This window comes from Oncorhynchus nerka, linkage group LG23 (genome assembly GCF_034236695.1).
Source record: "Oncorhynchus nerka isolate Pitt River linkage group LG23, Oner_Uvic_2.0, whole genome shotgun sequence".
NCBI lineage: Eukaryota > Metazoa > Chordata > Actinopteri > Salmoniformes > Salmonidae > Oncorhynchus > Oncorhynchus nerka.
The window spans coordinates 19,063,985-19,091,485 of record NC_088418.1 but is presented as its reverse complement, the minus strand read 5'-3'; the positions used below and the strand labels follow the sequence as shown (position 1 = coordinate 19,091,485).

The window sequence follows — 27,501 nt, the reverse complement described above, 5'->3', positions numbered from 1 at the left end:
AGAGTGTCTTACTCACAATTCCAACACATTATACCACATATTAAGATCAAGTGCAAAAGAAAGATCTACAAATGCATGAGTCAAATTGTTTCTTTTATTTGCAGTACATGTTTGTTTTTTAAGTTGGCATCATCAGATCCCAGTGTTTTTATTCCAGTAGTGTACTTTTCATTGGCTGCGGTCAGGATGCAGAGCCCGAAATGTTTAACTAGTTGCATAACAAACCAGCACCATATATATGAGTTTGTTTTTAGGCATTACTTATCTTTAACATTTTTTCCTTTATCATTATTTGGCCTTATCCCAATCAAAATCTATTGGCCATGTATGATATAACCGCCTCTGGCCATAGATTAAGGACTGGTTTAGGACTGATTACGTAACATCATAGATTAAAAGTCACAAGGAATCATCCTAATTCATAAAAAAGGAAAACATGGATTGACAGTACCAAACATTTCTCTACCTTCAGAAAAATACAAAGTAACAGGCTAGATCCATCACTTAGTTTACTACTAGCATAATTTGCAGAAGGTATTGCACATGAACTGTAAAAACAAGAGGGGAAAAGGGGGGGGGGGGGTGACATTTACATAAACAATTCTCTTTACATCTAGGTGAAGTACACACCGTACACAACTAGAAGTTTCCTAACATTGACAATATTACACTTTCAAATAAATAAATAACGGAATCTGTATTCACATGTCTTCGATAGCTAATCATGTGGGCAACTAGGTATCCTAGAACTTGTAGAAATTGAGTGTGAGGTAGTTCATCAAAGCCTACTTAAAAAATCACAATTACAATTTTCAGAGATGTGATAGAAAAGCAAAAAGCCACAGAAAGTCAAACAATTCTGAATGTGTCCCTAATAATGCTGGGTTAAGAAACAGAAGAGCACTTAAAATAACAAAAAAAGTAATCATAATTATGAATGATAAACACAGCTACTATAATAATGGTTACATGTGATTGGCTGTTATTCTGCATACCTTCCCCTTCGACCATTCAACAACACACTACATGGTATTTTACATTCTGAAACTCCATCATTTAGCACAGGCATTCTTCAACGCCACCGCATAACAGCTACACTGCCACAGCCACCATTCAACGCAAATACATTTGGCTTAATATTGAGGAAATGAGGCAAAACAGTATGATCATTGACCCTCCTAAAATCATCAAGCACATTCTCATTATGCAAAGTAAAGCCGCAAACCATACGCACCTACCGGTCATTGTAATTTTTTTAAAAAATGTATTTTACTTTGATGAAAGACCTACTTTGATAAAACTGCCCCCTTTTTGAAAAATGTTCAAATGTATGAGCTAAAATAATCAGAAGCATACATCATCCTCTTGACAGAACATTGACCGTAAAGTTGGAGACTTAACAATTCCAAGAAAATGTACAATACATTAACGATAAACGCCTCAAATGTGATTGACTTATTTGTGGAAACTAACTGTAGTCATTATCAGGAACCGTTATTGACCTCGACACAACAGGACTACTCATCCTCTTCCGAGATACTCAGGAATGAATGCTTGACAAACTACAGGCACTTTTTCCTTTTAAAAGCTAAATTAATTAATTTTTTAAAAAACACTAAGGACACCATTATTGCATACAGTTCAGAATCACTGATTCACTTGGGTTTTGAGGTGGTTCTGTAGCTATTGTGTGATGTACTAAGCATAGGGTGACATTTATTTAGTGCATGCATACGTACAAGTTCTGCAAAGGGTTCAGACAATTATCTTCTCTGAGATCCAGCTTATTACTTACGTATTGTACACTCATTTTCCAATTTGAAATTTCTGCAAACTGCCTGCACACTTATATTACATGAATAACATGAGCACAGATTAGGAACCTTGTTTCTTTAAATAGTTTGTTTCTGCGCTTTAAGCCGGCAGAATGTCCATCCCTCCAAAGACAACCAACATCACCACATACACAAGCCCTCTCTTTACGTCCCTGTGTTGGACTCAATCGAAACACATTCTTCATATACCTTCAACCGTCTCCAAGTCATGTATTCTAACTAGTAACATCCTATTTCTCACAAAGCTCTTCGGCATACTGCCACGTTTCTCAGTCCTAGCGTTCAACATAGGTTTACTCTTTCTTTGACAGTGGGGCTGTAGAAAATAATCACTGGAGAATAACTGACCAGTGCAGAGGAAGCAGTGTCTTCAGCACTGACAAACAAAGAAAATGATCAAAAGCTCCTTAGTTTCCTTTCTGGGCCTATCTGCTCCATTTCCGTCATATACTGTAACACCCATAACGTTGGAAAAGAAAATTCAGACAAAAATTCCAAAAAAAAAAAAGAAAAGAAATACTAAATGTCTTCTCTTACCAAAAGAGAAAATGGTTCAGGAATCTAACAGCATTTTGAGATATTTTAAGACTAAACTAATGAGAAAAGAAAAAAAGAAAGCGGTTTGATAAACTGTTTTGTTTTTTCAAGGAGGTAGTGACTCACGAGGAAAACTGTTTTTTTTTTTTTTTTTTTTTTACAAATAAATCTAAAGTATATCTCAAATGGATATGCATGAAACAATATTCTATATGAAAGATTAGAATAGACAAAGAAATAGTACTATTCAGAAGGGGAGTACTAAAATCATAAATGTATCAATTAAATGATGGTTAGAATGGCTCACTGCAAACTAAATTTGAAAAAAATATATTCACCATAAAATCTGTACAAACTCATTCTACATTGATATGGCCAGTTGAAACAGCAGTAGCTTAAATAGAAGTAGACGAAATTAAAAACAAAGATACAAAATTAAAGCATGTAAAACTCTTTTACAGACATTCTCAAACTATCACCATTGGCCAAAACTGCAGCGTAGTGAAATCATAAAGTTCCTAGGTTAAAAATAAATTGATATTACAGCCTGGACTAAAAAATATTAATAAAATGTAATAAAAATGACTCTGTAGTAGTACTTTAAGGAAAAAATGTTTGTTTTTTAAACTGTTTTTTTTTTTTTTTTTTTTTTACAAACAAACAAACATCGAAACTGGCCTAAACTTTACACCATTGAAGACAAGCGGAGGGACTGGTGGGACAGGGACCAGGGCAGGGTGATGGTCATCTGCAGCAGCCCAGCGAGTCCGTGTTAGAGGCCGTCTCCAGGCTGCTGTCTGTGTCCGAGGCCAGGGTGGGATCGGTGGACATGGAGGACACATCGTTGGCGGACGAGGACGACGCAGAAGGGTGCTGCTGGAAGCTGCTGCTCACTGCTGCACCTGTGCTACATGTATGGAGAAACAGAAAGGGGGTATCAAGTCAGACTTAAACCACTTCTGGTTAGGCAGAAAGAGGAAAGGTTCTTCATTAAGAACTGGAACAGAAGCCAACTACGGGCAGAGAGACCGTGCCAGTCTCAATTTGTTGCTCCCACACATAGTACTCTAGAACCAGGAGATTTCTCTGACCATAAGACCTGACCAGGAACAACTCTGGGCCCTAGTTATAGAGTATAACTATCAGAGTTTGAGTGCTAGGTTGCCCTTGGAGAAAACTCTCTAAACTAACCTAAAGACGCTGGCTGTCCCCGGATCACTCCATTCTTCGTTCTCTCCTCCCAGTCCTGAACCTCCATGTATATCAAATCTGCAATGAATCACAAGATTTAGTAAAAAGAGTGACTACAGTTGAACTTCTGGTAACTACACCAAAACAGATTCCTGGAATTAGGAGGGAACAAGCAGGCTATTTAGGTATCTTCCAACTGGAATTTCTGGAAAACCTGTGGATCTCAAGAATTTTGCAACCCTAAACATGAGACATAAACCTAAGAAGAACATGACAGACAGGAACATTGCTAGCATGATATGACACGGGAGTCCAGAATTGAGAATAGAGCCAATAAACAGGGCTCTGCTAGACTCGGGTGTGAATGCCCTGTCGTCATTATCACGCTCCCAGAGGAAGCAGGGTTAGATCACCAGACCAGGTTTAGATTAGACAGATAGTGAGATGTGTTTATGGTGCATCCTACCCCTCCCTTTAGACAGGCATTTTTTTTAGGACAGACAGACAGACAAAGGGCAAAACCTGCATAAAACTCAAATATTAAGATTGAATGTCCCACAAGAACATCTTGAGATGTAGATTCTTAGTAGAATAATGTGCAATTGTAATGTAACATAGTGGAAAATTTAAACATGCTCAAAGTGTATGAATCAAAGATTGGGTAAGGAAAATGGCTTCTCTCGCTCTCTACTGTACCTTTCCACTCCTCCACCGTGTGCTCCCTCTCATCCAGCTGCTTGTCTGTGATCAGTGGTGGGGGCTGCAAGAGGAACAGGACAGGGCACAGTGTACTTTAAGTGGGGTGACATGGGGACTGTTGGCCTTCTCTTCACTTGGCTGAGTCACAATCAAATTTGATACATTTGCGCAAGGCGCTGCACTGCAGCCAAATCTACACGTCTCAAGGCCGATTTTGTCAGTTGTGAGGAATGCTTGCATGCGAGTGACTGAGTGGAGTGCAACATCTCATTCTCCACCCCCGCACTTTAGGGTAGCCGGGGTCTGATTGGTTGACAGAGGAAAAACGGCAAGTGCACTCTCGGTGATGACGACCTGGCTGTCAATGGATGTCAAATCCAGAGCCCCTGCTTAAACAGTCAGGGAGTTTTATGATCTGATCCGGGCTAAGCTTTTCCCAGGCAGGCAAACTCACAGGGCTTTCATCATTTTGCGTGTGGCTGTTTTGACGTTCCCTCTTATTGTGAATCACCACTCAATGTGTATTTCGAGGCATATGCACGCATAAAATATAAAAACACACATACAGTAGATCTGAAGAGTCATGTTATTATCTAACGTAAGAGTAGGTCATTAACACAAGAACCACCCCTCCACGCCCACATAATGGGCAAGTAAGTGCTTACCGCCTCCACTTCAGTTGGATCATACCACACGTTGATGTAGGGGTGCTGGAGAGCCTCGCTCACAGAGATCCTTTTGGATGCATCTATTACCAGCATCTTCGATAATAGGTCTCTGGCTTGACTTGCTGCAAGACAATTGAGACAAATAGAGAAATTAATGGCTTGAGCAAATTCCCCTTTCATTCCCTCGGCTGACATTCACTGTGCTTATAAATGAGTGTAGTGGGCCAGAATAGAGTCCCTTAGTCAAACATGATCCGAATCAAAGCAGAGTAAGGCTTCAAACCACTACATAAAATACTATTCATGATCAGACTACTTTCCGTGGAATTTCCAATTGGTCACATAAGTCAGACTCGATTAGTTAGTGCATATCAGAGACAGTGTTAGGCACATAATATACTTATATTCAGCAAATAACTGACTACTATATATGGGATATTCTAGTCATACAGACATGTATGAGACATTTTGCATCTCACAATGACACACCATACTGCAGTTTCCATGCTTGGGGTGTCCCCCAGGGGCGTGTGCTCTCCCCACTTACCTTTCAGTTTGTTGTGCTCTGAGTCGGCTGGGAAGAGGACGTCGGGGAAGAGCTTCTCGAAGGTATAGCCGGCATAGCGGGGTCTGTTTTCCACGTAAGTCCTCACTGACTGGTTGAGCTTCATCAGGAACTCCTGACTTGGAGTCCCCAGCTGCTCGATCACCTTGTTCCACTGATCAATATCTGACGTTCCAACATGTAAGAAAAATGCTGCAAAGGGCTTTTCAGAGGCGGAATATTGGCAAGGTTTTGTGCTTGTAGTTGGGATAAAAGAGGAGGATTACAGACACTGGACACAGAGGCAAATTTCTTTCACTGTTGACTTTGTAGAACAACTGTGATTGAGGAACCAAGGGAAAGCTGTTCGATCGCCTCTTCTCCAGTGAGACAGACACAAAGAAGACTGAAAACAGCCTCGGCGTGGGACTGTGTAATGGAGGTGAAGTGATCAGAACACTTTTCCCTTGAGTTGAAATGGCCACCGACAGGTACAAACCCTTTCACATATACCCAACCCAGTGGAAAGTAATTTGGATGGAGTGAAAGGTCGCTGGTTTCAAATCCCTAAGCAGACTAGGTGAAAAATCTGTCGATGTGCCCTTGAGCAAGGGACTTAACCCTAATCGATCCTGTAACTCGCACTGGTTAAGAGCATCTGCTAAATGACTAACATGTAAATGCAGTACGATACGCTGACCACCAGAAACACACACAACAAACACATTTGTATACACACACACAATGGAGGGACGACGAGGGTCCAGGGAAGGATACGATCTGTGCCTGGGAACAACACACTACCTCGGACCATTTCTGCCATGATGCAGCCAATAGACCAGACATCAACTGAAAAATGGAATGACAACCAAATTAGCATGCAGAACTCAAAGCAATCCAAAAAAAATCATATGAAAAATCATAAAACAAGGAAGTAATTACGATGCAGACAAGGTGATGTGTGTGAATACCAACAAAGAAAATGAAGGCATGCCAACTCTCATGTCAAACTGCTGTCAGTGTCCGACTAGGCAGTGCATCATGATAAGGTGAGGGTTTTTTGCTTCACTATCTGGCATACTATTAAACAAAGTGGAAGTGGGCCAAAGAACTGCCTACATTGGCTTTCTTTTTTTTTTTTTTACATTGGCCACATAGCATTGGCTTTCGGCTAGCAAGACACTGACACTCGAGGCCTGCAGAAACTGTATTATGACAGCAGAAATACATAAAAACCCTCAAGATTTTTTACTATCAGTTTAATAGACAAAGGCCAATTTTTGATCATTGATAAAAGATGGACCAGTCAATCATTGTTATTAGATATTCTGTTAGGACAGGGTCCATTTCTTATTCTCTGCCAAAATGGCTGCTTATCTTTGAAGAAGAACATCAAACAATATGATTTAAAAGGGTATGTTTTGCAATTGTGTTGGTAAAAAATGAAAGCGCAAAACACTGTCGAATTCTATTTCAGGAGCTTGTTGCATAAGTCGGAAGTGCATCAAGCTACAGCACTGGGTGCTTTGCTTTGGGGGATAGAGGGAAGGTGTGGGGGGGGAGTGGAGGTGTCAGGCATATCAGAAGAGAAATAGAATTTTGACAGTTGCTCTTTGACATGATCTCCACAATCCGTTGTAAACAAGCCTTCAAAAATAAATACAAAATTCAAATGCAGAACTGAACTGCTTCAAGCAGCACAAGGATACAATCCCTTCCTGGAAAAAGGATTTTGTGGCGAACCATTTCTGCCATAATGCAGCCCACAGCCCATATATCCACTAAATATGTGTTGCATAGAAAGAAGGAGAAGAAGAAAGGCAAAGCAACAAGTCAGCAGGAAAGTTTGGGTCGTTTTTAGACACTGCAGGGATGCTCATATTTTCAGGCAGTTTTTTCCCTCGTATTTAATCTTTGAATTTTATCGCAGCGAGTCCAATGATTCGGAGATATCAAGCACCATCACATCTGCACATTCTTGCAGTAAACGTTAATTGATAAAGGCAAGCCAAACTAGGGACTGGATCACACTGACATCTAGTCCAGCTGCGCCCTCTCTGGACAGCCTCCTAGAAAACACAAGCACTACACCTGCTCTGCACTGGCTCTCTATGCAGCAGGAAAGGAACCCACAACGCATAGCCAGGCGTGTCACCTCCCCCTCTGACTGCGACACTGACACGGGAGGGGGGGGTGTGGCTGTGAAGGTGGGTGTGTCTCAGGACCTTGTGGGCGGGGCATGCGACAAACAGCGTTCTGCAGCACACACAGCTCCAATTGGCCGATCCCTCAGTCGCTCACTCACCGTTGGCCTGGTAACCCATGCCCAATATGACTTCAGGGGCGCGGTAGTAGCGGGTCACCACGTACGGGGTCATCAGGAGTCCCGTGGCCGCTGTCCTGGCCAATCCAAAGTCCAGGATCTTCAGCGTGCAGTCAGACTTTACCACAATGTTGCTGGGTTTCAGATCCTGAGGTTGGGGGACAGGAGGGGGATACGCTTTAGAGATGGATAACTCTCTACCGAAGCTTAAGTTCCATTCACACCACACCAGGCCAATGAAATTTATTTGTATTGATTTTATTTTATTCTCCAAAGGTGATTGTAAGATTGTAAGAGAAGGGACAACTTTAGGAATACACAGGAGGACTGGGTCATATTAAGGTTGCTTGGCCAGGCAAGGTGTGGTGGTGTGTGCCCACCCTGTGTATGATGCCCGCGGCGTGAAGGTGCTTGATGCCACACAGCATCTGGTAGAGCAGATAGGACAGCCGCTCGTGGTCCAGCTCCATCTGAATCACCTGGCACAGGTTGGCATCCATCAGCTCCATCACAATATACCTGGGACGGATACAGAGGAGAAGGGAGGGTGGATGACATTACACAGAAAGATGTGCAGTGCACATGTATACACTCACAAACGTATGCATACACAGGCAGACGCACACAGATACACCCACACACATGAAAGAATATGAGCAGAGCGCACACATCTCGGGCTCTCACTCACACACCAGGGCTTCAGACTGTGACCATTAGACTAGTTGAGTATCTGGAGCATCAGCATTTGTGGGTTCGATTACAGGCTCAAAATGGCCAGAAACAATCACCTTTCTTCTGAAACTCGTCAGTCTATTCTTGTTCTGAGAAATGAAAGCTATTCCATGCGAGAAATTGCAAAGAAACTGTGTACTACTCCCTTCATAGAACAGCTAACCAGAATAGAAAGAGGAGTGGGAGGCCCCGGTGCATAACTGAGTAAGAGGACAAAGTACATTAGAGTGTCTAGTTTGAGAAACAGACGCCTCACAAGTCCTCAACTGGCAGCTTCATTAAATAGTACCCGCAAAACACTGGTCTCAACCTCAAAAGTGAAGAGGTGACTCGGGGATGCTGGCCTTTTTCTTTGCATGGTTGCAAAGAAAAAGCCATATCTCAGACTGGCCAATAAAATTAAAGATTAAGATGGGCAAAAGAACACAGACACTGGACAGACAAATCTAAGTTTGAGGTGTTCGGATCTCAAAAAAGAACATTCGTGAGATGCATAAAAAATGAAAAGATGCTGGAAGAGATGCCATCTGTCAAGCATGGTGGAGGCAATGTGATGGTCTGGGGGTGCTTTGGTGGTGGTAAAGTGGGAGATTTGTACAGGGTAAAAGGGATCTTGAAGAAGGAAGGCTATCACTCCATTTTGCAACGCCATACCCTGTGGACGGTGCTTCATTGGAGCCAATTTCCTCCAACAACAGGACAATTTTTAAATTTAAATTGGACCTTTATTTAACTAGGCAAGTCAGTTAAGAACAAATTCTTATTTTCAATGACGGCCTAGGAACAGTGGGTTAACTGAATCAAAGCAGGAACAGATTGTCTCTATGATAACAGGCTGCTTGGGCATGTATGGTACACTTAATAATAACACCCATTATCAAATATTATTATTCATATATTTATTTAACCTGGCAAGTCAGTTAAGAACAATTTCTTATTTTCAATGACAGCCTAGGAACAGTGGGTTAACTGCCTGTTCAGGGGCAGAACAAAATATTTGTACCTTGGCAGCTCGGGGATTTGAACATGAAACCTTTCGGTTACTAGTCCAACGCTCTAACCACTAGGCTACCCTGCCGCCCCAAAGTACAGCTCCAAACTATGCAATAACTATTTAGGGAAGAAGCAGTGAGCTGGTATTCTGTCTATAATGGAGTGGCCAGCACAGTCACCGGATCTCAACCCTATTGAGCTGTTGTGGGAGCAGCCTGACCGTAGGGTACGTAAGAAGTGCCCATCAAGCCAATCCAACTTGTGGGAGGTGCTTCAGGAAGCACGGGGTGAAATCACTTCAGATTACCTCAACAAATTGACAACTAGACTGCCAAAGGTCTGCAAGGCTGTAATTGTCGGAGGATTCTTTGACGAAAGCAAAGTTTGAAGGATACAATTATTATTTAAATTAAAAATCATTATTTATAACCTTGTCAACATCTTGACTATATTTCCTATTCATTTTGCAACCCATTTCATGTATGTTTTCATGGAAAACAAAGGAAATGTCTAATTTCTGACCCCAAACTTCTAAACAGTAGTGTGTATATATAAATAATGTGCTCTTTGAGAACTAACAATCAAATAACAGCTAGACAGTCAGGGAGAATCTAAAATAAAAAAATGTTCACGGTCATTCAGGCCACATGTCCATTGATTTTGTTATAATGTTTGAGCAGAGGAACACAGCATTAGCCATGGCAAAATACATAGAATTGCAGGAAATTATCTTAAAACTGCTAAAGTGTTTCGCAGCTTGATGCCAAACTGTGTAGATTAAAAACTGCAAGTTACCTTTCAAGTTGCAAGTTACACTTCCTCTTCCAATAAACTGTGGGGAGGTCAAAATAATAACTGTCGACCAAATCTATTCATTTTAAAATGTTCATTACTTGTACTTGCCATTATCATTCACCCAATGATAAGACAAGATGTGATTCCTTTTTGTTTTGCTAAGATATGATGGTGGTCCCTCAGTCACTGGTTTGCCTGGGCAAGAACAGTTTGAAAAACCCTGGTCTATTACACTTCTTAATAAAGCATCGTAAATGACTTCGTAAATGACTCAAATGTATTCTATTGTGTGATGCTGCAGGATACATACACGCACACAGGAGTGGGCTGCTCCTCCGTCATAGTGAAACAGGCGGTTTACCCCCCAGCCGTGATGTTCATTTTTCTTTTTAGATCCAAATCAGAAAGACAGAGATTCTCAAAGTACCTCCCTCCGCTCTGAGAATGAATCACATTTCCTCCCATGCACTACAATGTACTAACCCTTCAGTTATCCCACAATAGACCCTGGTCCCCACTACACTGTACAAAAAAAAAAAAACATCCAAAATATACTCTTGGCCATTTCAGCACTACAGTCTACCAGGGAACAGAGATTATACAGTATTGCAATTTATCCTTATTGATTTTATAAGCAAAGGCGACGATGACGTTACTTACACATCTTGAAATTCTTCCAGCGTCTTCTGTGGCGTGAATACATTTAATAGGCCAATGATCTGTGGAGATATAAGATGCATCCGTGCATCATAGTTCTGTGAGCAGCGTATGTAGGAACATTGCATTTCATGCTGACAATATGCTGCCTAAGGGCGCGCTAAAACTACAGAAGGGTTCTTCCGAAAATGAATAACACCACATCAAATAGACAATGACATTTTAGAAAAATGGAAACATCAAGAATTCATATAAGTGCTACAAGAGGATCGCAACATTCTAGAATGATCTGTGATGATCTTACATTTTGGTTCAATTGTACAAGAGAAAATGCTTTCACAACTTTCTATTCTATAATTTGGGACAACTCCCTTTTCTACTTGCTGTTCCCCTTTTTCTATCAGACACACAGATTCAGAGAGGTAAATAGCTTACGTTCTTATGGTTGACACATTTCATGAGCACCAGTTCTCTGTAAGCTCTTTTGGCATGGGTCTGGTTCTGGAAAGGCCGGCTGAGTTTTTTAATTGCCACATTTCGTTCAAGGTTGTGGTCATACGCTGAGCTGGAAACACAAAAATACAAATGTAAGTCCATACTTTATGATGCATCTGAAGAAGGTGAGCATTAAATATATATATTTTTTAATGAAAGATGAGTTTTGCTCCTTATTTCCCACATCCTAGATCAATATCAGGGTCCAAATGATTGAAGTGTAATACTGGACCAATGGCAAACATATAGCATATAAACAAACTTAAAGCAGCTAATAACATATCATATTGACTTCCAATGCCATTTCAACCTACAGCAGCTAATAACGTATCATATTGACTTCCAATGCCATTTCAACCTACAGCAGCTAATAACGTATCATATTGACTTCCAATGCCATTTCAACCTACAGCAGCTAATAACGTATCATATTGACTTCCAATGCCATTTCAACCTACAGCAGCTAATAACGTATCATATTGACTTCCAATGCCATTTCAACCTACAGCAGCTAATAACGTATCATAGTGACTTCCAATGCCATTTCAACCTACAGCAGCTAATAACGTATCATATTGACTTCCAATGCCATTTCAACCTACAGCAGCTAATAACGTATCATATTGACTTCCAATGCCATTTCAACCTACAGCAGCTAATAACGTATCATATTGACTTCCAATGCCATTTCAACCTACAGCAGCTAATAACATATCATAGTGACTTCCAATGCCATTTCAACCTACAGCAGCTAATAACGTATCATATTGACTTTCAATGCCATTTCAACCTACAGCAGCTAATAACGTATCATATTGACTTCCAATGCCATTTCAACCTACAGCAGCTAATAACGTATCATATTGACTTTCAATGCCATTTCAACCTACAGCAGCTAATAACGTATCATAGTGACTTCCAATGCCATTTCAACCTACAGCAGCTAATAACGTATCATAGTGACTTCCAATGCCATTTCAACCTACAGCAGCTAATAACGTATCATATTGACTTCCAATGCCATTTCAACCTACAGCAGTTAATAACGTATGAATCACATTGACTTCCAATGCCATTTCAACCTACAGCAGCTAATAACGTATCATATTGACTTCCAATGCCATTTCAACCTACCGCAGTTAATAACGTATGAATCACATTGACTTCCAATGCCATTTCAAATAGCTGGCAAATTGTTATATTTTATAGTATGATTCAGACGAGATGTTCTTTCCCAGAGTAACACACACAGTTCTAACATAGCCACTGGAAAATGAGCATTGGGCTACAGGGCATCTCTTTTCCTTTCCAATTCACAGCTCCATCTACTCACCAGACAATCCCTTGTGCTCCGGAGCCTATGGGTCTTAAATTCTGGTAGCGCTTCAAAACCGTAAAAGTGGAATCCCCGACATCTAAACTGTAATACTCCTTTTCACGCTTATTCCGATTCATGATGAAATCTGGACAAAGTGTGTGTTTTGGGCATCCAAGTGGGACTTCTGTCTCAAGACCTAAGACAGAGGGAGAAGAAACAGAAAGATAAAAAAGCAATTAGCATATTATCAGCTTATTACCTGGACCTTCCAAGCCATAGCTGTCAATCTATGGGAGTACGATTGACAGAGGCTGCATTGTGTGTCAAAATTCATGAGGGGAAATTATTCAGTATATGAGAGAAATCAAGTCCTCCCTGAATAGCGATGACATTTGGGTCATCTAGGCTAGCGAGGGTATACTGCGTTACACATACAGTTAATATAAAAAGGTTTAAATGCATTACAACACATTATAGTTCTGGGTTTATAGGATTAGCTGGTATTTTATATCCCATCATAAATCAATATACTGTACAAATTCATTCCAGCATTTGGATCACAGCTTTCAAAAATGTAAAACCAGAGCACTGCAGAGCAAAACATCAGCCCAGCAAACTGTCTGGTACCACCAATCAATTGTGGTCTAAACAGGGACCAATGGTCCAGCCACAATTGTGTTAGCCTAAGCTGGCTAAACCTTCAGCTCAAAAAATCCATGGCATACATCCTGCTTCTACAGCTTTAAAAACATCTCCAATATCAGAAAACAGAGAGGCATTTCCTGGGGTTTGTGGCAGTGCTTTGCTAGGATTTGAAATAGGGTCGTGTAGATACCAGTGTCGCAATACGTTTCCATGGCAAAAATTAAAACAAAGCAGACCACACTCTGGTCCTTTAAAAACCTGCTGTATGTAAAATACTGTGTGGAAAGGCAGGGAAAATAAATAAATGTGACTCTGGATGACACTAAAAGTATGTTAATTTCTAACATTAGGGCTGTTTTGCTAAAGAAGTTAAATCCACTTCGTGTTTTGTTTCCTTGCCACAATAGTAACGAGTCGTCCGGGCTCGATTTTAACATAGAAAATGTAAAACACAATGTCTTTGGATGATTGTTCGGGCGAGTTATTGGCCAGCGCTAGAAAAGTTCATCACTAGCTTATAGAGAAATCCCACAGCTATCACAACAAGAGGGACTAGTACCACTGTCCGAAGCCCATTTGAGCATGTAGAAATGTATATTTAAGACTCATTGTTCAGGCAAATGGAAGGAAGTATTGAGGCAGAGAGAAAAGGAGAGCGGGAGGGAGCGCTGGATTTGATAAGGAGCTAGAAGAAGAAATCATTAGTCAAATCTAGAACATTTGTGCTGAGGACATTTTCACTGGCTGATGGCTGCACGGTCAACAGACCATGACTTGACCTCCATACTCCTATACAGCCACCCCCTTCCCCTTTTCCACATGAAGGGGCGTTCAGCAGGGTTTTTTTCATCCCGGTTGAAAGGCATGTCAACGGCCTGAAGCCCTGCTATGAGATGGAGGGACTAAAACAGGGTTTGGAGAAGTCTGAACAGAATGCTTTGCCAAATTCAAAATGAAATCGTTTCCATGCTGTCGCTCCATCCAATTGTGTGCTCTGGAGCAGAATGAATGGCGGTGTGAACAACGGGATGACCATAGCGATACAGTCGGATTAAATTGAATGATATGCGTGTAATTTTATTAAAACAACATGAATGACACTATTTTTTTCCCAGCCACATTATCACTGGAATGTGAGCATTTTTATGACATGTGAGTTGGTCTTTAGATGTGAAACTTAGATGAGTGCTGCTTCAAATCACAGAGAATCTGAGAGAATATGTGATCAGAGGGAGGCAGAGAACCATAGCGATGAAGCATGTCGTCACGCTACATCATCTGATGCTGTTTCAAGGTCTCTCACTAATCACACGTTCACGGTGTGGGGCATTTCAGTCAAATGGGGGCCATTTCATTTTAAGGAATAAATTAAATGCATAACTGGAAGAAAGCTGAACATGAAAATGGGTTGTTCAGCTTTCAAACCAGCTGTCAAACCATTCAGGGTCATCCATGACTCTCTTTCATAGAGCAATGCCCAGCTGGGGTCTACATCTAACCTAAATGAATATGACTTCTCACATTATCTATGTGTTTTTCTGGGATTCACCAGCCTACTTTTCCAGCTAATGAAGACACTGAAGCCTATCACCACTGAGAGCAGACATCAGCATTAGAAGCAATGTGCCAAAAGCCTCTGGCTTCATCTGTTATAGAGGTCATTCTTCTACATGACACACCTGGAATGGTTAATGAAGGTGTCCAAAATCATTTAAAAACAACATGCGACACTAAACATCACCGAAATTGTATTCATCTTTACTTGAATAGATAGTCAAATTAAGATATGATTTAACCATAGCGTTCTTATTATAATAGATGGTTGTCGATGTGAACATAATATCGTCGATTCATTATTCTGCTATTCTTAGATATATAGGATGAAATGTAGACAAATTCCAGTTATACACCTCTCACTTGTTTAATAGAAATCGACTTGACGCACTAGCAGCATGCAATAAGTTAACTTGCACTCACAAGTTTATACTAGTCCATTGGTGGTAGGCGAATTGTCAAAAGCCCATTTATGACCGAATGGTGGGCTTGTGTTTCTTATTCATTTTAGAAATTATGGTGATGTTACAAATCAAAATATAGCATGGCAAATGTAACCACGCCGTTGATGTTGTCAGTAGACTATATGCCCGAAGATACTTAACCTTAGGTCGTTGTTACAATGTAGCACTAGCTGTTAAGCAGGTAGTTAAAGTCTTAAAATGTAACGTTATCGCATTTTGTAACCTGTCGTGCGCGTTTGAGAATATCCTAATAGCCATCTTTTTTTTATGCGGTGCATGTCTTTAAAAGCCAAAACTTGACAATATGGTCCAACTAGCTAATTGCAGTTATTTAATGTATTTTCTGTGTTCTTTGCAATCCATCAGTGCTAATACCCTCCCCCCACTGCTAACAATAACATGTCTTATAATGGTTTAATATCGAACTCACCCTACTCCAAAAGAACGCGTTAGAAATTCCAAAACTGTCAAACCACGGTTTCTGGTCTTCCGTTGAAATATACAGCAGAATGTTTGAAGATATTATATTATTTTTTGCTTAGTAGGACAACATCTGAATCCACTGCGTTTCCTTCCACTGGCAGGCCTGGGTCCGCAAAATACATGTGTACTACGTAGCCTAATCTTTGAGTCCGTGACACAGAGGCCGTTTCTGCCATTTCATACCGATGTCGTCGAAACCTTGCGATGTTTGCCGGAAGTTGCCGATGAGAACTAGGTGACATTCAAGAGCAAATCGTCCTGCGGTGTTGTATAGCCTGCGGTAGCCTACCTCTCACGGTATTAGTTTATGTACACTATGCAGGACAAATTAGAGGCATTTCACCTCTGTGATCTCGCCATAATAAGCACTTACGCTCGTGCATAGAGCGAGAGAGAACCTACAGCAGCACCTAGATCTTCTGCTCAGATTATGCCAGACCTGGGCCCTGACAGTAAATCTCAGTAGAGCAGTGGTTCCCAAACTTTTTATAGTCCAGTACCCCTTCAAACATTTAACCTCCAGCTGCGTACCCCCTCTAGCACCAGGGTCAGTGCACTCTCAAATGTTGTTTTTTGCCATCATTGTAAACCTGCCACGCACACACTATATTATACATTTATTAAACATAAGAATGAGTGTGAGTTTTTGTCACAACACGGCTCGTGGGAAGCCGGCTGCGACAGAGCCTGGACTCAAACCCAGAATCTCTAGTGACACAGCTGGCAGGATATTCTGAGCGCAGCCCTACCCAGAAATCTGGCAGTGGCTTCTGATTAAATTCAATTTTCACAAAACCACTTGTTGCAATTTCGATGAGGCTCTCTTGTTCAGATATCTAAGTGGACTGGAAGCAGGGCATGGATAATGAATCCAGTTGTTTGTGTTGTCCATTTCAGGAAAGTACTGGCGTAATTGTGCACCCAGCTCACTCAAGTGCTTCGCTATAATCACATTTTACATTGTCCGTAAGCTTGAGTTCATTTGTCTTCCTGAATTGACCCCCCATAAATATAATGGACATATATCAGGAGCTGTGCCAGGCCAGCCAAGTCTGTTGACTCATCCAGCTGTAACGCATAGAATTCACTGGCTTGTATGCGAAACAGTAATTGTTTCAAAACATCTCCTGCAATTTCACTGATGAGTCGTAAAACAGTGTTGTTTGAAGGCATTGTCTGTATAGTTTTTGTTGGCCTTTTCCCCCAGCATTGTCCCAGCCATATCCGCGGTAGCCGGAAGAATCAAGTCCTCCACAATAGTATGTGGCTTGCCTGTTCTAGTCACTTGGTAGCTCACCATATAATACGCTTCTAGCCCTTTCTTATTAATGATATCAGTTGCTTTTATAAAGTTGCAGTCAGAAGTTTGCATACACCTTAGCCAAATACATTTAAACTCTGTTTTTCACAATTCCTGACATTTAATCCTAGTAAAAAATTCCCTGTCTTAGGTCAGTTAGGATCACCATTTTATTTTAAGAATGTGAAATGCCAGAATAATAGTAGAGAGAATTCATCACATTCCCAGTGGGTCAGAAGTTTACCAACACTCAATTAGTATTTAGTTGGTATTGCCTTTAAATGGTTTAACTTGGGTCAAACGTTTCAGGTAGCCTTCCACAAGCTTCCCACAATAAGTTGGGTGAATTTTGGCCCATTCCTCCTGACAGAGCTGGTGTAAACGAGTCAGGTTTGTAGGTCTTCTTGCTCGCACACGCTTTTTCTGTTCTGCCCACACATTTTCTATAGGATGAGGTCAGGGCTTTGTGATGGCCACTCCAGTACCTTGACTTTGTTGTCCCGAAGCCATTTTGCCACAACTTTGTAAGTATGCTTGGGGTCATTGTCCATTTGGAAGACCCATTTGTGACCAAGCTTCAACTTCAACCTCATGATGCCATCTATTTTGTGAAGTGCACCAGTCCCTCCTGCAGCAAAGCACCCCAAACAACATGATTCTGCCACCCCCGTGCTTCACGATTGGGATGGTGTTCTTCGGCTTGCAAGCCTCCCCCTTTTTTCTCTATAACGATAGTTATTATGGCCAAACAGTTCTATTTTGTTTCATTAGTCCAGAGGACATTTCTCCAAAAATTATGATCTTTGTCCCCATGTGCAGTTGCAAACCATAGTCTGTTTTTTTATGGCAGTTTTGGAGCAGGGGCTTCTTCCTTGCTGAGTGGGCTTTCAGGTTATGTCGATATAGGACTTGTTTTACTGTGGATATAGATACTTTGGACCTGTTTCCTCCAGCATCTTCACAAGGTCCATTGCTGTTGTTCTGGGATTGATTTGCACTTTTCGCATCAAAGTACATTCATCTCTAGGAGACAGAACGTGTCTCCTTCCTGAGCGGTATGACGTCTGCTTGGTCCCATGGTGTTTATACTTGCGTACTATTGTTTGTACAGATGAACGTGGTACCTTCAGGCGTTTGGAAAATGCTCCCAAGGATGAACCAGACTTGTGGAGGTCTACAATTTTTTTTCTGAGGTCTTGGCTGATTTCTTTACATATTCCCATTATGTCAAGCAACGAGGCACTGAGTTTGAAGGTAGGCCTTGAAATACATCCACAGGTACACCTCCAATTGACTCAAATGATGTCAATTAGCCTATCAGAAGCTTCTAAAGCCATGACATCATTTTCTGGATTTTTCCAAGCTGTTTAAAGGCACAGTCAATTTAGTGTATGTAAACTTCTGGCCCATTGGAATTGTGATACAGTGAATTATAAGTGAAATAATCTGTCTGTAAACAAATGTTTGGAAAAATTACTTGTGTCATGCACAAAGTAGATGTCCTAACCGACTTGCCAAAACTATAGTTTGTTAGCAAGACATTTGTGGAGTGGTTGAAAAAGTTTTAATGACTCCAACCTAAGTGTATGTAAACTTCTGACTTCAACTGTACATGTCTTACTACTCAAAAGACATCTTTGTAACTAAAAGTACTTGAATCAATAATAGAACCCATTGCCCTTTTTGGTTGTGAAGTCTGGGATCCGCTCACCAACCAAGAATTCACAAAATGGGACAAACACCAAATTGAGACTCTGCATGCAGAATTCTGCAAAAACGTCCTCTGTGTACATCGTAAAACATAAAATAGTGCACGCAGAGCAGAGTAAGGCTGATTCCCACTAATTACCAGAAAAGAGACGTTAAATTCTACAACCACCTAAAAGGAAGTCCCCTAAGCAACCTGGTCTTGGGGCTATGTTCACAAATACAAACAGAGCCCCAGGAATTGAATTGAGATTGGGTACCGGAAATTCCCAAAAGTCCCCACAAGGATAGCAAAACAAGGAAAATTCTCCCAGCTAATTATTCTCACTTTTTAACTGTGCATTTCTTCTCGTGGGCCTAAGCTATTTTAGGTTTAAGGGTTAGGTTCAGGGTTCAAATCAAATTAACTGCAGTTTATTTTTCACATGCGCCAACACAAGAGCTGTAGACTCCATTGTGAAATGCTTACTTACGAGCCCTTTCCCAACAATGCAGTTAAAAAGTAAGAGAAATTGGTAAACAAACGTTTGCCAATTGAACAGAAGGGAAATGTGGTTTATCCACTCGCCAACCTAGTCTCATCTGGTATCCCACACACTGGCCTCTATAACGCCTCCTGGGATGAGTAGTATGTCCTTCGCCCCAACTAATGGCAGTACTATTCCCTTCAGCGCCATTCTTTTAGGGTTACAATTAGGGTTAGGGTTATAACTAGGGTCAGGAGTTAGGTGTTGGTTTAGCGTTAGGATTTTGAATGGAAATGGTGTGTGTGTGTGTGTGTGTGTGTGAGAGAGAGAGAGAGAGAGAGAGAGAGGGAGAGAGAGAGAGGGAGAGGAAGAGAGAGAGAGAGAGAGAGAGAGAGAGAGAGTGAGTGTAAGAAAGTAAAAAAGATAGCAAGAGAAAGAGAGTGTTGGTGACTTTAGCCAAACAACAATCACACATTATAGTCGATTTTTATATATATATGTGTGTATAAATATATATATTATTAACACGGGTTGGATTAGTAGAATTGAGCAGAACAATACGTGTATCACTTTACTATTGAAAGATTCGCTAAATGTTCTTGCCCACACCGATTGGTTGACCACTACCTTGCTGCTTGTCAAACAGCTCCTGCGTAATCCAATTGAGTTCTTATACCTGGAGTCTAAAAATAGTCAAAATTGACCGAAAACCCAGTATCGATACATCGCTACGTTTGTGTACAGAACATTATATTCAATGGAGAAAATTACTTATTTCCACGCTATCTTGTGATGGAATTATGGATAGATGAAAAATCGCCTGATAGGCTAGAAAAAGTAGCGAATGAAGAGTACAGCCACAGGTGGAATGCGGTGTGATGCTTGAGAAGATTACATTCGAGCTGGAGGTTTTCTGAAGAGGGATTTCTTCATATATTGAATGAAATTAGGTAAAGTTATGGGTTTAATTGGATAGAATTGCACAAAAATATAGGCCTACATCTATTCAACACAAATGGGATATTCTATGAATGTCTAAAAGTTCCGGGAACACGACCAATGAGTAAGTGAATGAATGCCGGTATGTCATCGGGAGGTAATTGTGGCCTGATCTTGTCATTAGGTATTTACAGTTTAATTACAACATATTCCATCGACAGTTTCTAGACAATAGCCTGGTAGGCATGATCTTAACCTAAAGAGTTTATCGTCAGCGATAGTTTTAGCACATCAATGTAATTATTGGGCAAGTGATTTTGATATTTTGCCAGGACAAGAGTTAGTGAATATGTTTTAAATGTAACGACAGCATTACTATAGCCAGTTATCATGCCTTTATATTTAAACTATTTATATATTTTTGTACAAACTGTCCTGTTGCAAAAATAGACCTATATTTGTTTATTTTCAGAGTAAACCAATTGAGAACGTGGTATTTAGGTAGTGGGAGTACCGTACCATCAATAAATCTCACTTTGTTGATGTCCTTTATACCAGCCTTCTCATCTAAGATACAGTATTGCCATTTTACTGATACCTGCTATTGCAGCAGTAGTGCTTACTCTCTTCTGTCAGAAAACACAACCTTGTGTGAGTTACAGTTGAGTGATTGCCTACCTACTTATTTTGGGATAAAATTAATCTTCAGTTTGCCGTTGTTTATGAGAAACGCTATTTTATAGGACTACTTTGAAAGTAATGTCGTCATGAAACAAGATGGCGAATGCTTAGTCTCGGCTTGTAAATGCAGTCCTGTTCAACTGCACCCAGGTTGAAAAACAATAGGAACTACTGTGTTCCTGTAGAGCAGATACAATGGCTTTGTAGCAATTAGATCTCCCACTAAACCTGGTGTCTCCGGACAGTCTTTGTTGGCCCAGATCAATCCTTGATCAAATGCTGGTACAGAGCGTTTTAGGTCTCAGCTAACTGAGTATTGGTATGAAGATTACTTATTTAATTTGAGTTTAGCTACAGTACGAATACCCATCTACCCACAGTTATCCCCGATTCAAAACACCAACAAGGCTACACAATATATTGTTTAACTGTAATGACGAACCCAGCATAATTAACTCCCTAGAGTATATCTTTTTGGAGACGTTTCCACCTGCAGGAACCAGAGATGCTACACAATCAAATTACACCGCTGACATTAATTTTATTATAGTTCTGTGTTATCATTTGATTTAGTTTATATTTTCAGTAATCAACGTATGATTTTAGAGTGAAATGGGATACCACCTTGTTGTTCCATTCATCACTCAGTCAGTGTATAACTCCACAACTTTGAGGTTTAATTTAAAGAAAAGTAAACCAGCATCCCTCTAAAATAAGGTTTTATATGCACACAAAAACATAATACCTAATGGGTTGTTCCTTGCTCCAAAATACTTTTTCATGTATTACATTTAGTAATGTTGTTTTTTTTGTCCCAATTTCTTGTGGAACGACCCTAATTCTAAAATGCCATCGCTGTTTAGTGAAATCGTACACGAGGTACACTAATTTAATATGTCAGAGAACCTCAGCACTGTCACTTCTCATCTCAACGCTTCACCGTCACCTTGGTGACGAGAGGGGGGGAAAAAATCAAAGGCACAGAGAGAGCAGAGACGTTAGAGCAAATCCTTCAGGCTCTGTGAAAGCCAATTACCGGTATTTGCCAACTGAAAGCTCAGTTTGAATGTGTGAAAGCCTGGTGTGCGTGTGTGAGGAAGAGGGGGAAAGAAACAGAGGGGGGGTGGTGCCTTCCATTAGACCAAGCATTGGCCTTACTCATTGTACTCTAGATATTTATCCTAATATCCCTATATTCTCAGCGAAAAGGATCAGTTTGAGATAATGATTTATGCGATAAGACAGTACGGTTGTGTGGACCCGTTTTAAAACTCAGAAATTATTCTGGAAATGATTAAGTTTCTTACATTCAACAGTTTCACTGTAATCCAAATATCAGCTTCGCTTATTTTTTCACTTAGACTATGATGAAACATATTTTGCTCATCAAATAACATCAGATTGAATTAGTCACATGCTTTGTAAACAGCAGGTGTGGACTAACAGTGACATGTTTACTTACAGGCCTTTTCCCAACGATGCAGAGAGAAATATAATCGAGTCTATAATAGAGAAGTAAAACACGTCATAATAAATACACAATGAGTAACGAGCACTTGGCTATATACACAGGGTATCAGTACCTAGTCAATGTGAAGGGGTACGAGTTAATTGAGGTAGATACTGTACATATAACTAGGAATAAAGTTCGCTAGTACAGCGTTTGAACTTAAATAACAACAAATATTCCCCCCCTTATATAATATATGACTGTATCTACCCATGGTTGTGTCCCCCAGGATGGGCACGTTCGTGACCCTGGCAGAGGTGCTGGAGGCCCGGGGGTCACCTCTGGAGGAGGATGAGGTGTGGCGTCTGCTTTTGGGCACCGCCGAGGCCTTAACGGACATCTCCCACAAAGGTACCTGGGCACATTTATATCCCATTGCTGACCCATGAAAATACCCACTGGCAGTTGCTAAAAGGATCTTTAGAACAGGGCTCCGGGCAGCCGAGCGGAAATGGAGGAAAACTCGCCTCCCTGCGGACCTGGCATCCTTTCACTCCCTCCTCTCTACATTTTCCTCTTCTGTCTCTGCTGCTAAAGCTACTTTCTACCACTCTAAATTCCAAGCATCTGCCTCTAACCCTAGGAAGCTCTTTGCCACCTTCTCCTCCCTCCTGAATCCTCCTCCCCCTCCCCCCTCCTCCCTCTCTGCAGATGACTTCGTCAACCATTTTGAAAAGAAGGTCGACGACATCCGATCCTCGTTTGCTAAGTCAAACGACACCGCTGGTTCTGCTCACACTGCCCTACCCTGTGCTCTGACCTCTTTCTCCCCTCTCTCTCCAGATGACATCTCGCGTCTTGTGACGGCCGGCCGCCCAACAACCTGCCCGCTTGACCCTATCCCCTCCTCTCTTCTCCAGACCATTTCCGGAGACCTTCTCCCTTACCTCACCTCGCTCATCAACTCATCCCTGACCGCTGGCTACGTCCCTTCCGTCTTCAAGAGAGCGAGAGTTGCACCCCTTCTGAAAAAACCTACACTCGATCCCTCCGATGTCAACAACTACAGACCAGTATCCCTTCTTTCTTTTCTCTCCAAAACTCTTGAACGTGCCGTCCTTGGCCAGCTCTCCCGCTATCTCTCTCAGAATGACCTTCTTGATCCAAATCAGTCAGGTTTCAAGACTAGTCATTCAACTGAGACTGCTCTTCTCTGTATCACGGAGGCGCTCCGCACTGCTAAAGCTAACTCTCTCTCCTCTGCTCTCATCCTTCTAGACCTATCGGCTGCCTTCGATACTGTGAACCATCAGATCCTCCTCTCCACCCTCTCCGAGTTGGGCATCTCCGGCGCGGCCCACGCTTGGATTGCGTCCTACCTGACAGGTCGCTCCTACCAGGTGGCGTGGCGAGAATCTGTCTCCTCACCACGTGCTCTCACCACTGGTGTCCCCCAGGGCGCTGTTCTAGGCCCTCTCCTATTCTCGCTATACACCAAGTCACTTGGCTCTGTCATAACCTCACATGGTCTCTCCTATCATTGCTATGCAGACGACACTCAATTAATCTTCTCCTTTCCCCCTTCTGATGACCAGGTGGCGATTCGCATCTCTGCATGTCTGGCAGACATATCAGTGTGGATGACGGATCACCACCTCAAGCTGAACCTCGGCAAGACGGAGCTGCTCTTCCTCCCGGGGAAGGACTGCCCGTTCCATGATCTCGCCATCACGGTTGACAACTCCATTGTGTCCTCCTCCCAGAGCGCTAAGAACCTTGGCGTGATCCTGGACAACACCCTGTCGTTCTCAACTAACATCAAGGCGGTGGCCCGTTCCTGTAGGTTCATGCTCTACAACATCCGCAGAGTACGACCCTGCCTCACACAGGAAGCGGCGCAGGTCCTAATCCAGGCACTTGTCATCTCCCGTCTGGATTACTGCAACTCGCTGTTGGCTGGGCTCCCTGCCTGTGCCATTAAACCCCTACAACTCATCCAGAACGCCGCAGCCCGTCTGGTGTTCAACCTTCCCAAGTTCTCTCACGTCACCCCGCTCCTCCGCTCTCTCCACTGGCTTCCAGTTGAAGCTCGCATCCGCTACAAGACCATGGTGCTTGCCTACGGAGCTGTGAGGGGAACGGCACCTCAGTACCTCCAGGCTCTGATCAGGCCCTACACCCAAACAAGGGCACTGCGTTCATCCACCTCTGGCCTGCTCGCCTCCCTACCACTGAGGAAGTACAGTTCCCGCGCAGCCCAGTCAAAACTGTTCGCTGCTCTGGCCCCCCAATGGTGGAACAAACTCCCTCACGACGCCAGGACAGCGGAGTCAATCACCACCTTCCGGAGACACCTGAAACCCCACCTCTTTCAGGAATACCTAGGATAGGATAAAGTAATCCTTCTCACCCCCCTTACTAGATTTAGATGCACTATTGTAAAGTGGCTGTTCCACTGGATGTCTTAAGGTGAACGCACCAATTTGTAAGTCGCTCTGGATAAGAGCGTCTGCTAAATGACTTAAATGTAAATGTTTAGGTCTTAAAGGGATTGCTCATGGCCCATTAAACATTTGTCCGATGTTTGCAGACCTCAAAAGTGGTCTAATATCCCATGACTTCTGTTGTTACATGCCTCTTTATGCATTAGAAGAAATAGGCCTCAAACCTGAAATGAATGGGAAAGATAGGCACCACCATATCATACCGTGCTCTACTTCTAACGTCTGACAAACGTACCTTTTTGGGAGTGAGTTATTCCTATAACCATGCAGACATGCAAGTTAATAGTATGTCTTTTGTCTTGTTGTCAGGTCCTGGTAACATGTGCAGTGTACTGAGCCCCGGCTCTATGTTACTGTCAGCCAGTGGGAACCTTGCTTTTAAAAGCTGTGCCCGGTCTGGGGACTTGGGCTCCTTCACTGCTCCAGAGGTACAGGATGGACACGCTGCCTCCAACAGGACAGCCTCAGAAAAGGTCATCAATAAATCCTGCTCTTAGAGTAATCATAATAATAATAGATGTAATGAAAAGCGCTATATAAAATACAAGTAGAATCTCGAAGTCGGTTAAAAAAAATTGTACCAATTTTTTTTTTAAATAATGTAATTGTATATCACTACTAGCGTAGTTCCAGATCTGTCTGTGCTGTCTGGAAAACTCCTATGGTTATTGGCATGACATCTCACCACTGTTTTGGTTCTTGACTTTTGGTTTTACATGAATTCCTCTGGAAGGATTTTACTCATTTTTGTGTGTGTTTTTTTTCTTCTTTCAGATGGTTGTATATTCCCTAGGAATGACCCTCTACTGGTCTGTTGATTATCAACTACCTCAAAACCAGCCCATTCAGCTGAGTGGCAAACTGAACAACCTGTTGCTGAGCATGTGTGAGGACACGGTCCAGAGACGAGCGGATCTCGCGACTGTGCTGGAGACCTGTGATCAGCACATCAAGACTGCTCAACTGCCCCCACCAGAGAAGCTCATCAAACAGCTAGTAGAAGATGTGTTTAGGGACTCTGTGAGTTCACCCACATTCCCTTTGTTTTATGAAATGCACCTCTAGTCAGTATAGGTATCACTGTACCTACCTGGCTTTTGTGTATGCAAAACCCTGGTCTACAGGTATACATTTGGCAGTCATACGTGAGTCATTATCTTTTCATTTTGTCCCTTTTGTTATCGATACGCTGAAATTGAGATCTGTCTTGCCCAGTTTGGTATAGGGCGGCGCACAATTGGCCCAGCATCGTCCGGGTTTGGCCGGTGTAGGCCGTCATTGTAAATAATCATTTGTTCTTAACTGACTTGCCTAGTTAAATAAAGCTTCCATTGAAGCAGCGGTGGGGGAGACATGAAGTCATTAACTTGAGCTTTTAGCTCTGTATGTCTTCGTTTTCGATTAGGGTAATACCACAGCACCCCGCTGATTTCTTAGTGATGTACACTAAAGCATGCCAGGGGTTACCCTACACTCCATGTGACATCCAGCACGATGACATTATAAGGTCAAATTTCCTAGGAATACGTTGGCATCCATATTGTGACACTACAGACTCTTGGCTGGCTAAACCTCTATCTCGGTGGCGATCTTAAGCTGGGTTTGTGACATACGGTTATTTTTAAGGATAGGTCAGTGCAACTTTTCTAATTCAGTAGCTGCAATTTTATTTGGTTTTCTAGGTCAATCATGTGTCTATGGCTGAGAATGGTCCTCAACTTACTGACCGGAGTCAGATGGTCAGAGAGAGGATTCACAGTTTCTCGGGAAGTGCCTCGCACCATAACTCTACCTGGGCGCTGAGAAACAGAAGCAACTCAACATTCCAAGTCGAACTCAGCAGAGGGTAAGAACCTAGCTGGCGCCTTTCAAACAACAAAGGCTCATTTTGACCGTAATACACAAAGTATCAGCTTTACAAATGTGTTTTTTTTAAAGGGATAGTTCACCCAACAGTCTGTGGACAATAAATTAAAGAATCCATGTATTCTTTTTTTCTTACAGAATTGCCCAGGGGTTACGTCACAGAGAGAGTTACTGCAGCTATCAATTCCGTAACCCCTGTAGCCCTTACCTGGATGGCTTTCGCCGTGGCAGCATCAGACCTATACCATATGTGTATCTGAACGAGTCCACTGTCAGTCTTAATGAAAATAAAGCCAAGGTATGATATCATAGAGAGTCATGTGACATTTTGGGTTGAAATACCAGAAGATATAGTATATATATATTTATATGTATTTATATGCATACAATTGTGGATTCGGCTATTTCAGCCACACCTGTTGCTGACAGGTGTATAAAATTGAGCACACCGCCATGCAATCTCCATAGACAAACATTGGCAGTAGAATGGCCTTACTGAAGAGCTCAGTGACTTTCAACGTGGCACCATCATAGGATGCCACCTTTCCATCAAGTCAGTTTGTCAAATTTCTGCCCTGCTAGAGCTGCCCCGGTCATCTGTAAGTGCTATTATTGTGAAGTGGAAACGTCTAGGAGCAACAGTTTGGGGAAACG

At 41.9% G+C, this 27,501-nt stretch overlaps 2 protein-coding genes across 8 annotated transcripts in view; one reads left to right on the top strand and one right to left on the bottom strand.

Moving 5' to 3' along the window:
* Nucleotides 1–76: 76 nt before the first annotated feature.
* On the bottom strand, nt 77–16,085 carry LOC115106409 (mitogen-activated protein kinase 8). Of its 4 annotated transcripts, none has more exons than XM_029629119.2 (12): nt 15,881–16,085; nt 12,803–12,983; nt 11,410–11,539; nt 10,978–11,036; nt 8,178–8,316; nt 7,780–7,945; nt 6,252–6,323; nt 5,478–5,660; nt 4,928–5,052; nt 4,260–4,323; nt 3,564–3,641; nt 77–3,274 (listed from the first exon to the last, which is right to left on the bottom strand). In XM_029629119.2, the coding sequence occupies exons 2-12, from the start codon at nt 12,922–12,924 to the stop codon at nt 3,117–3,119; spliced, it is 1,296 nt and encodes a 431-aa protein (XP_029484979.1). In that variant the 5' UTR covers nt 12,925–12,983; nt 15,881–16,085; the 3' UTR covers nt 77–3,116. The 4 variants fall into 4 exon arrangements, with proteins under 4 accessions (XP_029484979.1, XP_029484980.1, XP_064863996.1 ...); XM_029629121.2 differs by having other exon boundaries at nt 3,167–3,279; nt 15,881–16,082; XM_029629120.2 differs by lacking the exons at nt 6,252–6,323; nt 15,881–16,085 and adding an exon at nt 7,184–7,255 and having other exon boundaries at nt 12,803–12,952.
* LOC115106407 (tyrosine-protein phosphatase non-receptor type 13-like) overlaps nt 11,472–27,501 on the top strand; it is a 32,489-nt gene continuing 16,459 nt past the window's right edge. The window contains exons 1-6 of one of the 4 annotated variants that reach the window (XM_029629111.2): nt 11,472–11,561; nt 22,767–22,888; nt 25,291–25,454; nt 25,756–26,001; nt 26,664–26,827; nt 26,986–27,145. In XM_029629111.2, the coding sequence (XP_029484971.2) occupies nt 11,560–11,561; nt 22,767–22,888; nt 25,291–25,454; nt 25,756–26,001; nt 26,664–26,827; nt 26,986–27,145 (858 nt within the window). In that variant the 5' untranslated portion in view covers nt 11,472–11,559. Of the gene's footprint in view, nt 11,562–20,117; nt 20,358–22,766; nt 22,889–24,882; nt 25,455–25,755; nt 26,002–26,663; nt 26,828–26,985; nt 27,146–27,501 lie in introns of those variants that run through there. The other 3 variants (XM_029629113.2, XM_029629110.2, XM_029629109.2) reach the window with 3 other exon arrangements.